The sequence below is a fragment of the Pongo abelii genome, chromosome 8 (assembly GCF_028885655.2).
Source record: "Pongo abelii isolate AG06213 chromosome 8, NHGRI_mPonAbe1-v2.0_pri, whole genome shotgun sequence".
Taxonomy (NCBI): domain Eukaryota; kingdom Metazoa; phylum Chordata; class Mammalia; order Primates; family Hominidae; genus Pongo; species Pongo abelii.
In genome coordinates, this window is record NC_071993.2 from 76,361,750 (window position 1) to 76,377,737 (window position 15,988).

At 45.5% G+C, this 15,988-nt stretch overlaps 1 protein-coding gene across 2 annotated transcripts in view; it reads right to left on the minus strand.

Moving 5' to 3' along the window:
- SIRT1 (sirtuin 1) overlaps positions 1-15,988 on the minus strand; it is a 66,388-nt gene that overhangs the window by 27,133 nt on the left and 23,267 nt on the right. The window contains exons 1-3 of one of the 2 annotated variants that reach the window (XM_002820895.5): positions 5,138-5,642; positions 2,742-2,858; positions 1,153-1,394 (exon numbers count right to left, since the gene is read on the minus strand). In XM_002820895.5, coding sequence (XP_002820941.4) covers positions 1,153-1,394; positions 2,742-2,858; positions 5,138-5,570 — 792 coding nt within the window. In that variant the 5' untranslated portion in view covers positions 5,571-5,642. Of the gene's footprint in view, positions 1-1,152; positions 1,395-2,741; positions 2,859-5,137; positions 5,643-15,988 lie in introns of those variants that run through there. The other variant, XM_054523398.2, reaches the window with a different exon arrangement.

Consider the following 15,988-nt stretch of genomic DNA (forward strand, 5'->3'; position numbering starts at 1 on the left):
GAGTTTGAGACCAGCCTGGCCAATATGGTGAAACCCCGTCTCTACTAAAAATACAAAAATTAGCCAGGTGTAGTGGCGTGCGCCTGTAATCCCAGCTACTCAGGAGGCTGAGGCAAGAGAATTGCTTGAACCCGGGAGGCATAGGTTGCAGTGAGCCAAGATCGTACCACGGCACTCCAGCCTGGGCAACAGAGCAAGACTCAGGCCAGGAGAGATTGAGGCTGCAGTGAGCCCTGATGGCACCACTGCACTCCAGCCAGGGCAACACAGCAAGACCCTGTATCAAAAAAAAAAAAAAAAGTGTATAATATTTCAATTCTTCATTTCTTTGAGACTTATGCACTAATCGTACAAAAAAAATCCTGACATTTCAAATAGAGATTTCAGAAGTTATTGTTTCATCATCTTACCAGAGTTGACTCCAATTTGATCTGGAGTCAAGGTCAATTTAAGTTAAACAAACTTGTCTACATCGTTATCTGTGAGCAAAACATACTCCTGATGATCATCTAAGATTATGTAACACCCTTTCACAACTCGAAATGGCAGAAAACAGGACAAAATTTTACTACAGCAGTTGCTCTGGTTGCTAACATGTAATATACTCTGTATAAAACACACACTATGCAATAGCCTTAGGTAACTAATTAGCTGCAACCCTAAGGTAGATCAAATAGAAAACGTCAGGTCGCCACAATGACATCATCTTAATTAAAATGGAGGTAAGGGAGGAATCTGTTACTCTTCCCAACATTAAGCTTTTCATTTGTGAATACCAATTAGGTTTCCAGTTTCTCATAAAGATCTAACAAATATCCAATTTATCCATCAGACTGACATCCCTTAACAAAAGCAGAGTTTCAATTCCCTGAATCTCCTTTAGGAGCTGTGATATAATGTAGGTAAAAATCTTGCCTTAACTCCATTTACCCACTGTGCTATAAATAAGCAGAAGCAAATATTTTTTAAGGCTGGAGAGGTTTTAAAAATCTGAACTAATTTAGCAACTGCTGCTGCACTCAGTTTTTGGCAGTTCCCAAACATCCATTATCATGTAAGGATAAATCCTTCTAAACCAGAAAAACGTTTCCTACTTGTAAAAGACGTAAGAAAATACATATACGACCTCCCCCATGTACTAGTCTTACATACCCCAGCTCCAGTTAGAACTATAATTTTTTTGCACTCTTGCAGTAATTTCACAGCATCTTCAATTGTATTAATATCTTTTCTTTTTTTCCTCTTTGGTGGTTCTGAAAGGATATTAATAACAATCTGCCACAGTGTCATATCATCCAACTCAGGTGGAGGAATTGTTTCCGGCAATAAATCTTTAAGAATTGTTCGAGGATCTGTGCCAATCATAAGATGTTGCTGAACAAAAGTATATGGACCTACAATAAGGGGGAAAAGGCTTAAAGTCAACTTATCAAGTAATTCAAAATCTCATTTATTTTCTGAAGTAATGAGTTAGCAATCTGTGAGGGTTTTTTGCAAAGTAAGAAAATGCAATTTAATGGTATTTCATTCTCAGTACACTCAGAATTAATGATATATCCCAATGAGATTAGGAAGATCTAATGAAGAGTTGGGAAGACCCCCTTCAGCTGTAAGTATATATTTTAACAGTCTAATTAATTAACAACCAGAATTAAGTTCTTATGGTTAATATCTAGAAACACACACCATAATACCAAAAGTATTTACAAAAGGGTTCTACAAATCAACACAGAAAAGATCATACCAGTCCTAAAAGCCTGTACTACTTATTAAAACCACACAGGAAAAAGAAATGAAAATCTATACATAACTGCCATCTTAATTTTTTTCCGGTAATTTTTCAATTTGATCTTAACCAATCTTCCAAAATAATACATACAATGTTGATGTTCTGAGAACTAATCATTTTCTTTTACCCTGAGATTGCTCAGACCAGCTCCCTAGGCTTGAGAAAACAAAAATAAATAAATTACAGACACCAAAGAGAAACTGATCTTCACTATGTTTAAATAGTCAAGCCATTTGTAAGAGTGACAACATAAAAAGATCCACTTTCAAGATGGTTATGTTATATCTTTGGTATAAAAAACTGATAATGCTTTCTACATCGAAATACTTTCCCATTTCATTCACATATTTATTAAATATTTATTGAGCACAAACTATGTGCTAGGCACTTTTTTTGGCACTGACAAGACAGGAGTATACAAGTCAGTCAAAAATTCCTGCTCCCATAGAATTTATATTCTAGACCAGGAAACAACACAATCTAAAAAATAAGATACAGAGCTTTACAAGAAGTGGTAAGTGTAAAATAAAATGAAAAAAAGGAATATGAAGTGAGGGAGGAAGATATTCTAACTGGATGAAGAACACTACACAAAAAGGGTACAAGTGAGGCAGGGCGAGGTGGCTCATGCCTGTAATCCCAGCACTTTGGGAGGCCCAGGCGGGCGGATCACCTGAGGTCGGGAGTTCAAGACCAGCCTGACCAACATGTAGAAACCCCGTCTCTACTGAAAATTCAAAATTGGCCGGGCGTAGTGGCATATGCATGTAATCCCAGCTGCTCGGGAGGCTGAGGCAGGAGAATCGCTTGAACCCGGAAGGCGGAGGGTACGGTGAACCCAAATTGCGCCATTGCACTCCAGCCTCCGCCAACAAGAGCGAAACTCTGTCTCAAAACAAACAAACCAAAAAATGTACATTTACTCTCTAAAATTAACAGCTCTGAGCCATACCTATCCGTGGCCTCGGAGTCCAGTCACTAGAGCTTGCATGTGAGGCTCTATCCTCCTCATCACTTTCACAGGAATGAAAACCATTAGTGATAATTTCATCACCGAACAGAAGGTTATCTGCAAAAGAAACCAAGTCAGTCAAGGCTACCAAAACAACATGCACCTAAAATGTATGAACAGTTATAGAGCGATCATTTTCATCGAGTACAGCATTTAACATTTATACTGCGTGTGTAAAGCATGCCTATGGGGTCAGCTTGCACTGTTCATTCGAACAGTTTCTTCATCTTTAGGAATTCTGCTCAGACTCAGTTTCAGCCAAAATCTAAAAATAAAGTCTACTTAGAAAAGATAGCCGGGAGCGGTGGCTCACGCCTGTTCCAGAGCTTTGGGAGGCCGAGGCAGGCGGATCACCTGAGGTTGGGAGTTCGAGACTAGCCTGACCAACATGGAGAACCCTCGTCTCTACTAATAATACAAAAATTAGCCGGGCATGGTGGCGCATGCCTGTAATCCCAACTACTCGGGAGGCTGAGGCACGAGAATGGCTTGAACCCGGGAGGCGGAGGTTGCAGTGAGCCGAGATCGCGCCATTGCACTCCAGCTTGGGTAACAAGAGCTAAACTCCATCTTTAAAAAAAAAAAGAAAATAAAATAAAAAAAAAGAAAAGATAATAATCTAGCTAGAATGTACCATACAATCACAAATAACGTTCGTGAAATGTGTAATAAATGGACATTTACATAAAAACATCATTCAAATATAACCTTGGCAATGCGCACGTTAAACTCTTACATAATACTATAGGTATCTGCATTGTTTCCTCTATTAAATAAACGGTATTAATAACACAATTATTATTAGGTAAATAATAAATTAGTATTCAACTGTGTTGCTTGAAATCAGGGTCTCTACTAAATCAGTCCCTAAAAGCACATATTACTTTTTTTTTTTTTTTTTTTTTTTTTTTTGAGACGGGGTCTCACTCTGTTGCCAACCCCGGAGCGCAGTGGCGCGATCTCGGCTCACTGCAACCTCCGCCTCCCGGGTTCAAGCGATTCTCCTGCTTCAGCCTGCCGAGTAGCTGGGACTACAGACACCCGCCACCACACCCACCTAATTTTTGTGTTTTTAGTAGAGACGAGGTTTCACCATGTTGGCCAGGATGGTCTTGATTTCTTGACTTCGTGATCCGTCCGCCTCGGCCTCCCAAAGTGCTGGGATTACAGGCGTGAGCCACCGCGCCCGGTTAGGTTTCTTATTTTTGATCTGAGGAGTTTCTATCCCTGATAGGTGTTCATCTTTATCAATATTTGGGTCAGGCCGGACGCGGTGGCTCTTTTCGTGTAATCCTAGCACTTTGGGAGGCCAAAGCGGGAGGATCTCTTGAGCCTGGGAGTTTTAGACCAGCTTGGGCAACATAGCGAGACCTCCTCTCTACTAAAAATAAAAAAAGCCGGACGTGGTGTCGCACACCTGTAGTCCCAGCTACTGAGAGTTCGAGGTTGCAGTGAGCTGTGATCGCGCCACTGCACTCCAGGGTTGGCAACAGAGCGAGACTCCGTCTCAAAAAAAAAAAAAAGAAACCTTCAAGAACATGACAACTGCAACATATCTGCTTCATTATGCTAGAAGTGTTAAATTTGTTTCTCAATACTACATACATACAAAAAAAGCATGCTTAGCCCAAACACCGTTACCGTACAAGAGCAAGATTAGAATAAAAGTAATGCGAACTGCTCTAAAAGTACTCCCTTTCCCCCCCATGCCCACTCCTAACTGCATTACAGAATGGTAATGTCTTCAGGAACAGCCACGTTCTTTAAATTTTGCAAGCTGTGACTACAGAAACAGCTTTCCTCTTTTAAAAATTGTAATTTCAGGCATAAAAATATAGACCAAAAAAACAAAAAAACGCTAACTGCACAGGTGTCAGTTTGCAAAAAGCAATTGAAAACGCAGACCAACGGGACAGCCAAAAAGTTGCAGACTTAAGTGTGCTGGGGGGTGGAGGAGAAAAGCAAAGAAAATTTTTAAAAAAATGAAGAAAAGGAAAGAAAAAAGAAAGCTCTAACAAAAGCAATATGCTAAAAACAGTAAGAGGGGGAGAGAAACTTATTTTAAACCGACTGCGAGAGTCTCCCGACCTGGCTGCTGCGCCAAGAACAAGGCCGCCCAGGCGGGCCACGGACGGAGGAAAAGAGCGAAGCCACTGGCAGCTCGCACAGTAGGAACGGCAGCTCCGGAGAAGCGCAGCTGAGCGGAGGGCCGTGGTGGGGAGGGGAATGCCGCGGAGCCTGCCCCGAGCCCCGGGCCGCCCTCAACCTCACGCCAGTAGGAGCCCGGGGAGAGGGAGGAGGAGATGCGCAGTTCCGGCCGCCCGCACCCTGCGCACCTCGGTACCCAATCGCCGCCGCCGCCGCCGCCTCTTCCTCCTCCTCGCCCTCGTCGTCGTCGTCGTCTTCGTCGTAGAAGTTGTCGGCCAGCGGTGGCTCCCGAGATGGGCCCTGCAGGCCCGGCCCATTGTCTCCTTCCCCAGCCGCCGCAGTCGCCTGGGCCTCTTGCTCCCCGCCCGCCGCCGCCGCCTCTGCCTCCGCCTCCCGCCACAGCGCCGCCGCCGCAGCCGGGCAGCCCCCGGCCGCCGCCGGCACCTCACGCTCTGGGGCCGCCCCACCGGGCTCGCCCGGGCTCCGCTCGAGGCCGGGACCGTCTCTCCGCGGCCTCTTGCGGAGCGGCTCCCCGGCGGGGGACGACGCGGCCTCCCTCTCGGCCCCCGCCGCCGAGGGGGAGCCGCCGGGCTGAAGGGCGAGGGCCGCCTCGTCCGCCATCTTCCAACTGCCTCTCTGGCCCTCCTCCCTCGCCTCCTCTGCTCCCGCTCGACGCGCGGCACTGGCGCCCCCGCGGCTCTGGCTGCGGGAGATTTAAACCCCGTCACGTGACCCGCCCCATCGTCGCCCCCGCCCTCTCGGCGCTCCCGCCACCCACGCGGGCCAGACCACAACACTACGGGTCACGTGGCGGGCGGAGGCTGCTGCGTCTACCGCTTCGCCTGGGCTGGAAGCACACTCGGCCTCGGCGGTCGGCGGCCCTGCCCCTTTGTGGTGAGCGTGTAGTGCAGCCAAATTCACCCCTCCGCCGCTTTCTCAACTTCTCTTTCAAACCGACCTCAAATCACTACCGCCGGAACAGCTCAAGTTTTGATCCGCCCTGGGAATTTCCACCTGGCCTGCCTTAGCCTTGTCTAGATTTAGCTAAGGGTTAAAACACAGCTGAATCTGGCTAGGACTTAGCTCCCTGAAATACGCTCGATAGTTGTTCTGTTTTGTTAATAAGTAGGAAGAGAGGCAAAAGGAGGCGGCTCCTTTCCCACCCTACTCACACCGTTCTGACAGCTCCTCTTTAGCTCCTTTTTCTGCTCCTTGCTTCTCTCCTTAGTCGGTTGCTTTTCTCCCCTCTCTCCATCACTTGTAGAGTGGTATAGATTGTAAAATCCTTGAAGGCCTATGTCCTCCTGGGAAGACCTTTGACGTGGAGGTTTGGAGATCAGCCTATCTACTTTCTGGCCCCACCTTGGCTTCAAATGTGTGTGAATTCCCTCCTCCGGGCCTCAGTTTTCTCACATGCAGAATGGGTTTGTTGGGTCAGTATGAGGAGAGCATGGGAAGGAAATGACTTGGCCTCCATGCACATCTGCCCTTGGTTAAAATTTCGAGTCCTTGCTTTCTAGCGTGAGCTATCTAGCCGTTTCTAAACTTAATTTTTCTCATGTCTTAAATGGTAATAAGTATTTTAAAACGTCATAGATTTAAATGAGATAACCAGATGTAAAATGAGGGGTACCTAGTAGTTCAAAAGGCTTAGTGGAAAGCCCTTCCACTTTCCTCTGTCCCTGAAATTCTGGGACACTGTGACTCCATATCTAATCTTAACTAAGGACCCATATAACCCATGGTAGATCTAGAGCCACTGTTTGTTATGGCATCTGCCTGGAGCACAGCGTTTCTATCTGTTTAAAGGACCTCTACGTATTTATGGTACACTGTCCCTTAAGCCTAGTATGGGTTCTGGCCATACTCCATCAATTACCTGCGTGACTTCAGGCAATCAACTTAAAGCTGTTTCTTCATCCTTAAAATAAAAAATAAAAAGCTGGAAATATATCGCTAAGGTCCTATCTACATCCAAAAGTCTTATTTCATCTGGTCACCACTATTCATTTCTGAAAGTGATCATCTCCAGTCCTAGAAGCCTTAAAACCATCTTTGGGTGTGGGGGTGGGGGCGCAAGGGGAGGGAGAGCATTAGGACAAATAGCTAATGCATGCGGGACTTAAAACCTAGCTGTGCGCGGTGGCTCCTGCCTGTAATCCCAGCACTTTGGGAGGCCGAGGCGGGCAGATCACCTGAAGTCGGAAGTTCGAGACCAGCCTGACCAACATGGAGAAACCCCGTCTCTACTAAAAATACAAAATTAGCCGGGCGTGGTGGCAAATGCCTGTAATCACAGCTACTCGAAAGGCTGAGGCAGGAGAATCGCTTGAACCCGGGAGGCAGAGGTTGCGGTGAGCCGAGATCGCACCATTGCACTCCAGCCTGGGCAACAAGAGCGAAACTCCGTCTCAAAAAATATATATAAATAAAACCTAGATGAGGGGTTGATTGGTGCAGCAAACCACCATGGCTCACCTATAAGTATGTAACAAACCTACACATTCTGCACCTGTATCCTGGAACTTAAATTAAAAAAAAAAAAAATCTTTGAAGCGTTCCTTCATACTGATCCCTCTGAAATCCATCTGACCAATCAATGACCAAATCCTGTTGTCCTTCCTTTCTTCCTACACTCCTCCCAATTCCTGACTAGGCACCACATTCCTAGTGGTTGACATACTTGGTCCTCCCCACTTTCTTACACTACAAAATATTTCATAAATTGACTCTCAACTACGTTGGTGGAATGCAATATATGAAATGTTGAGAGTCAGTATCCCAATAAAATAGAAACAAAATTCCCAGCTTTTTTGAGAAAAAGATGTCTGTAAGCTTATGAGCATCCTGTTATTTATTCATTCATTTATATTTATAGTATATTATTGACACGTGAAGTTTATGAACTACAAGAAATGCTATGTGATCAGTATTATTGTTAGTATGCTGAGAGGTCAGAGATGCAGTATGCTTTTCAGGTAGGATAAATGAGAGACAGAAATTGTATTAAAACAAACATAAAAACAAAAAATCCCAGTTAGACTTCTGGTCTACCACTGGTTAAGAACTAACATTAAGGCCAGGCACTGTGGCTCACGCCTGTAAATCCCAGCACTTTGGGAGGCCGAGGTCAGCGGATCACCTGATGTCAGGAGTTCGAGACCAGCCTGACCAGTATGATATAACCCCGTCTCCACTAAAAATACAAAAAGTAGCCCAGAGTGGTGGCATGCGCCTGTAATCCCAGCTACTCGGGAGGCTGAGACGGGAGAATCGCTTGAACCCAGGAGGTGGAGGTTGCAGTGACCTGAGATCCCGCCATTGCACTCCAGCCTGGGCAATAAGAGTGAAACTCCGTCTCAAAAAAAAAAAAAAAAAAAAAAAAAACCATTAATATTCTGGCTGACTTAGTAGTTCTGTTCTCCTAAGTTAATAAATTGGCCTGCCAGGCGAGGTGGCTCACACCTGTAATCCCAGCACTTTGGGAGGTCGAGGCGGGCGGATCACAAGGTCAGCAGATCAAGACCATCCTGGCTAACACGGTGAAACCCCGTCTCTACTAAAAATACAAAAAATTAGCCAAGCGTGGTGGCGGGCACCTGTAGTCCCAGCTACTCGGGAGGCTGAGGCAGCAGAATGGCGTGAACCCGGGAGGCGGAGCTTGCAGTGAGCCGAGACAGCGCCACTGCACTCCAGCCTGGGCGACACAGCCAGACTCCGTCTCAAAAAAAAAAAAAAAAATACAAAAATTAGCCAGGCATGGTGGCATGCACATGTAGTCCCAGCTACTAGGGAGGCTGAGGTGGGAGAATTACTTGAACCCAGGAGGTAGAGTTTGCAGTGAGCCAAGATCATGCCACTGCACTCCTGCCTGAGTGACAGAGTGAGACTCTGTCTCAAAAAAACAAACAAACAAAAATCTTTATCGTGGCATTGATATTGCTGGGGAAAAGTCAAGAAAACAATCCGTATGTCTTCAATAAAAAACCTGTTGATCAAATTATGGTGCACACATACTATGGCATATTATGCCACCATTAAAAGGTTTTGTGGGCCAGGCGCAGTGGCTCACGCCTGTAATCCTGGTACTTTGGGAGGCTGAGGTGGGCGGATCACGAGGTCAGGAGATCCAGACCATCCTGGCTAACACGGTGAAACCCAGTCTCTACTAAAAATACAAAAAAATTAGCCGGGCGTGGTGGCAGGCACTTGTAGTCCCAGCTACTCGGGAGGCTGAGGCAGGAGAATGGCGTGAACCCAGGAGGCGGAGGTTGCAGTGACCCGAGATCGCGCCACTGCACTCCAGCCTGGGCAACAGAGCAAGACTCTGTCTCAAAAAAAAATAAAAAAATAAAAAATGAAAATATAAAAGGGTTTGTAACTGTTGTTGTTGAGGAGTGTGTGTGAAACACTGTGAGTGACAAAAGCAAGTTGCACAGTAATGTGTGCATTATTGTCCTTTCTTATTTAATAAATATCCCTTTATTATTATTTTATTTTATTAATTAAAATTTTTTTTTGAGATGGAATCTCTCTCTGTTGTCCAGGCTGGAGTGCAGTGGCACAATTTTGGCTCACTGCAACCTCCACCTCCTGGGTTCAAGCGATTCTTCCACCTCAGCCTCCCCAATAGCTGGGACTACAGGTGCGTGCCACCATGCCCGGCTAATTTTCATATTTTTAGTAGAGACAGGGTTTCGCCATACTGGCCAGGCTGGTCTCAAACTCCTGACCTCATAATCCATCCGCCTTGGCCTCCCAAAGTGCTGGCATTATAGGTGTGAGTCACCGTGCCCGGCCAATTATTATTATTTTTTAAACCTCTATATGCCTATGAGAAAAGAAAAGTATTTTTATCTGATGAATGTGAGTCATTTTAAATTATTAGGCCCAAAGAGACATAAAAACGAGACAGCAGACTGGGCACGGTGGCTCACACCTGTAATCCCAACACTTTGGGAGGCTGAAGTGGGAGATTGCTTGAGGTCAAAAGTTCAAGACCATCCTGACCAACATGGCGAAACCCCATCTCTACAAAAGATACAAAAATCAGCCAGGTGTTGTGGCCCTTGCCTGTAGTCCCAGCTACTTGGAAGTCTGCGGTGGGAGAATCACCTGACCCTGGGGAGATCCAGGATGCAGTGAGCCGAGATTGCGCCACCGTACTCCAGCCTGGGTGACAGAGCTTACTCCCCACTTTGTGTATTCGTCTCTTGAAACTGCTTGCCACAAGTAGCTATAAATTCACCCAATGCTTCAGCATATCATAAGAGTGAAAAGAAAAAAAAATTCATCCAATAATGCCACACCAGACACTATAAACTGCACCCTATAACTTAACAATGTATAGCCAATCACTAATCATTGTTATTTCTGTAAACCAATGAGAATTCCTGACAGATACCTTTGTTATCGGCTCACTCCCTGCCCGCTTTTTCACTTAAAAAACCTTCCTGTAATGGATAAGGAGCTGAGTGAAGCTCATATCCAAGATTACTTGGGTCTAAATCTTCCAGGCAGCTATCTTCACTTTGGCTCAGTTAAACTCTTTAAATTATATTTTGTGCCTCAGCCTCTTCCTTTTAGGTCAATGTCTTTTTTTTTTTTTTTTCTTGTTTTTGAGACCAAGTCTCCTGCTGTCACCCAGGCTGGAGTGCAGTGGTGCGATCTCGGCTCACTGCAACCTCTGCCTCCCAAGTTCAAGTGATTCTCCCACCTCAGCCTCCTGGGTAGTAGCTGGGATTACCGGCATGCATTACCATGCCTGGCTACTTTTTGTATTTTTAGTAGAGATGGAGTTTCACCATATTGGCCAGGCTGGTCTTGAACTCCCGACCTCAGATAATTCACCTGCATTGGCCTCCAAAAGTGCTGGGATTACAGGCGTGAGACATGGTGCCAGGCGTAGGTCAAAATCTATATACAAATCTACATACAAGGGCAGGTGTGGTGTCTCACACTTGTGATCCTAGCACTTTGGGAGGCTGAGGCAGGGAGACTACTTGAGCCCAGGAGTTTGAGACCAGCCTGGGCAACATGAGGAAACCCCATCTCCATAAAAAGTACAAAAATTAGCCAGGTGTGGGCTGGGCGCGGTGGCTCACGCCTTTAATCCCAGCACTTTGGGAGGCAGAGGCAGGCAGATCACAAGGTCAGGAGTTCGAGACCAGCCTGACCAACACGGGGAAACACCATCTCTACTAAAAATACAAAAATTAGCTGGGCATGGTGTTGCATGCCTGTAATCCCAGCTACTCAGGAGGCTGAGGCAGGAGAATCGCTTGAACCCGGGAGGTGAAAGTTGCCGTGAGCCAAGATCGTGCCATTGCAGTCTAGCCTGGGCGACAGGGGGAGACTCCATCTCAAAAAAAAAAAAAAAAAAATTAGCCAGGCGTGGTGGTGCGCACTGGTCGTCCCAGCTACTTGAGAAGCTAAGGGACGAGAACTGCCTGAGCCCAGAAGGCAGAGGTTGCAGTGAGCTGAGGTCGCACCATTGCACTCCAGCCTTGGCGACAGGAGTGAAACCCTGTCTTGAAAAAAAAAAAGAAAAAAAGAAAGAAAAAGAAAAAATATTTACATATAAATATGGCTATAAGGCCAGGTGCGGTGGCTCATGCCTGTAATCCCAGCACTTTGGGAGCCCGAGGCGGGTGGATCACGGGGTCAGGAGTCTGAGACCAGCCTGGCCAACATAGTGAAACCCTGTCTCTGCTAAAAATACAAAAATTAGCCGGGCATGGTGGCGCATGCCTGTAATCCCAGCTACTAGGGAGGCTGAAGCAAGAGAATCGCTTGAACCTGGGAGATGGAGGTTGCAGTGAACCGAGATCGCACCACTGCACTCCAGCCTGGGTGACAGAGCAAGACTCTGTCTCAAAAAAAAAAAAAAAAAGGGCTATAGAGGCTTAGAAAAAGTATGGCAAGTTACATATCAAAATGTTAACATTTTAACATCCCTGACTGAGGGGCCTGGACATAGATGGGAGGGTTGAGGACACATTAATAACTATTTCTTGCTAAAATTTCACATATTAAAATGAGAACTTTTTTTAGTAATTTAAAGGAAAAAGAGTAACTGTTTTTTTGTAACTGCAAGCTGAGCGCTAGCCCTTGAGCTCTGGTGACCCTCCCATTCTTTGAGGCTTGAGAAGTTGGCTGACTTTATTGTCTTACATCTCTTCATTTTAGATTTCCTAGGCATACCTACACATTTAACAGATGCTATTCTTTCATGGTTTAAAATATGTTGTTTTTTCAGAAACAGGATCTTACCCTGTTGGCTAGGCTGGAGTGCAGTGGCACAATCATAGTTTGCTGCAGCCTCAAACTCCTGGGTTCAAGCAATCCTCACTTCAGCCTCCTAAGTAGCTGGTCTACAGCCATGTACCACCATACCTGGCTAATTTTTCAATTTTTAATAGAGATGGGGTCTTGCTAGGTTGCCCAGGTTGGCCTCAAACTCTTGACCCCAAGGCATCCTTCTGCCTGTTTTGTCTTTTTGACGAGGTTAAAAGACAAGTGTTGTACTTTCCAACAGAACTTAAGATTCTGCACTTTATCAAACACCGTTTGGGGAGCTGTGTGAAATTTCCAAACTATAACAAATAGTTTAGTCATGCAGCCTGCCTTCTACCAGCAGTATATAAACTTAAATCAGTGGTTCTCAACTGGGAGATTTTGCCCTCCATCCCCTAGAGGACATTTGACATTTCAAAGACATTTCTGGTTGTCACACCTGGGAGAAGGATGTACTGCTCGCATCCAGCAGATAGAAGCCAAGGGTGTTGCTAAATGTTCTAGAAATCTAGAAAATAGCCGTCTACAACAAATAATTATCCAGCCAAAATTTCAACAGTGCCGTGCCTGAGAAACACTGGCCTAAAATTTCAACCATATAGGGCAAGTGGTAATGATTGGGGCTCTAAGTGAGGAAGGTTCCCAAGGGAATGAAAGGGCAAGCTTTTATTATCAAGGCTAGGTTGCAGAGCAGCAGAGGAGTGATTTTCACATTGGTTTTTATCAGCAGAATCCACCCATTGAATGAACTTAACTCTATTGTACAGTATCATAAAGACAGATTTCCTTTATAAAGGACTCATTAATTATTAAGAAAAAGATTGATAGCGTAGTTGGAAATGAAGAGTTCAGTTCACAGAAAATAGGACACAAGTGGCTTTTAAACATATGAAAGTTGTAAAACTCACTCATAAATACAGAACTATGCATTAACCTATAACAAAATATCAGTTTTCACCCATCAAAATAGTAAGGAACTGGCCAGGCATGGCCTGTAATCCATTTTGGGAGGCCGAGGCGAGCAAATCACTTGAGGTCAGGAGTTAGAGACCAGCCTGGCCAAAATGGCAAAACTCTGTCTCTACTAAAAATACAAAAATTAGCTGGGCGTGGTGGCAGACATCTGTAATCACAGCTACTCAGGAGGCTGAGGCAGGAGAATCACTTGAACCGGGGAGGAGGAGGTTGCAGTGAGTCAAGATCGTGCCACTGCACTCCAGCCTGGGCGACAGAGCAAGACTCTTTTTTTTCTCTCTTTTTTTTTTGAGATGGAGTCTTGCTCTGTCACCCAGGCTGGAGTGCAGTGGCACAATCTCAGCTCACTGCAACCTCCGCCTCCCAGGTTCAAGCGATTCTCTTGCCTCAACCTCCCTAGTAGCTGGGACTACAGGCATGCACCACCACACCCGGCTAATTTTTGTATTTTTAGTAGAGACTGGGTTTCGCCATGTTGGCCAGACTGGTCTCGAACTCCTTACCTTGTGATCCGCCTACCTCGGCCTCCCAAAGTGCTGGGATTACAGGTGTGAGCCACCACGCCCGGTCGGGAAGACTCTGTCTCAAAAAATAAAAAAGAAAGGAACAAAAACATGATCATATATTACATTGGCAAGGATGTAAAAAGCCAGGCCCTCTTGTACAGTGATAATAGAATTGTAAATTGGTACAACTCCCTGGAAGGTTATTTGGCACTATTTATCAAAATATAAATTGCATATACCTTTTAATCTAGCAATTCCAATTCTAGGAATCCACTTTATAGAATTACTTTCACACATGTGAAATTACATATATTTAAGGCTATTCATTGTGCTTTTGTTTATACTAGCAGAAAACTGGAAATACACTAATTGTCCATTAATGGCGAACTTGCCAAACAATATTACCAGTACCTATCCTTATATGTACATAGATTATCAAACTCAAGAAGTGGGTAATAGAAGTTGCTCCTAGGGAGGGGAAATGGGAGACAAAAAGACAAAAGTGTGAAGGAGATTTTTTAAAAATATTTTGTGCCTTTTGAAGTCTTCACCATATATATCATACATATATGCATACATTCATATGTATTACATTACACACACTAAGCTTTTCTGGGTGAAACAGCCTCCCCTACTGTCCATCACAGCACCCTGCAAGACATCACTGAGGATATCTAGAGTCCCAAAAGAACATAGTAAAAACCAGTGTCAAAAACAAACACGTGGCCGGGCACGGTGGCTCACGCTTGTAATCCCAGCACTTTGTGAGGCCGAGGTGGGTGGATCATGAGGTCAGGAGTTGAGACCAGCCTGGCCAACACAGTGAAACCCATCTCTACTGAAAATACAAAAATTAGCTGGGCTTGATGGCAGGCGCCTGTAATCCCAATTACTCAGGAGGCTGAGGCAGGAGAATTGCCTGAACCCGGGAGGCGGAGGTTACAGTGAGCCAAGATTGCACCACTGCACTCCAGCCTGGGCGACAGAGCTAGACTCCATTTCAAAAAAACAAAAATAGTCAGGCGTGGTGGCTCACGCCTGTAATCCAGCACTTTGGGAGGCAAAGGCAGGTTGAACACCCGAGGTCAGGAGGTCGAGACCAGCCTGGCCAATATGGTGAACCCCCACCTCTACTAAAAATACAAAAATTAGCTGGGTGTGGTGGCACACGCCTCTAGTCCCAGCTACTAGGGAGGCTGAGGCAGGAGAATCTCTTGAACCCGGGAGGCAGAGGTTGCAGTGAGCCGAGATCCCGCCACTGTGCTCCAGCCTGGGTGACAGAGTGAGGCTCCATCTCAAAAACAAAACAAAACAAATCAAAAACAGGTCAGGTGCGGTGGCTCATGCCTGTAATCCCAGCACTTTGTGAGGCCAAGGCAGGTGGGTCACCTGAGATCAGGAGTTTGAGACCAGCCTGGCCAACATGGCAAAACCCCGTCTCTACTAAAAATACAAAATTAAAAAAAAAAATTAGCCGGTGTGGTGGTGGGCACCTGTAATTCCAGCTACTTGGGAGGGTAAGGCAACAGAATTGCTTGAACCCAGGAGGCAGAGGTTGCAGTGAGCTGAGATGCACTCCAGTCTGGGTGACAAGAGCAAGACTGTCTCAAAAACAAAAAACCAACAAACAAACCCCAAAAAACAAAAAGTAAAAAAAGAAGAAAGAAAAAAAAAACAGTGTCATAGTCATCTACTAAATAATCCGAAAATTTCAGTGGTTAAGTGCAACAAAAGTTTATCTCTCACTCACACGATAATCTAACATGGTTATTCCCTGGTCAGGTGGCTCTTTGGGGCAGCTTTCCTCCAAAAAGTGAACAAGAGACCCTTGTTCCTTCCGTCTTGTAGTTCTGCCATTGGGCAAACAATGGAAATTTTTTTTTTTTTTTTGAGATGGAGTCTCGCTCTGTTGCCCAGGTTGGAGTGCAGTGGCGCGATCTCGGCTCACTGCAACCTCCACCTCCCGGGTTCACGCCATTCTCCTGCCTCAGCCTCCTGAGTAGCTGGGACTACAGGCGCCCACCACCACGCCTGGCTAATCTTTTGTATTTTTAGTAGAGACGGGGTTTCACTGTGTTAGCCAGGATGGTCTCGATCTCCTGACCTCATGATCCACCGGCCTCAGCCTCCCAAAGTGCTGGGATTACAGGCATGAGCCACCGGCCCGACCAAACAATGGAAATTAAGTAACACCTGTTAAAGTGTTTTATGGGCCCGTCCTGGAAGTTGAACCCACTACTCCTTCTCACATTCAGCTTTCTA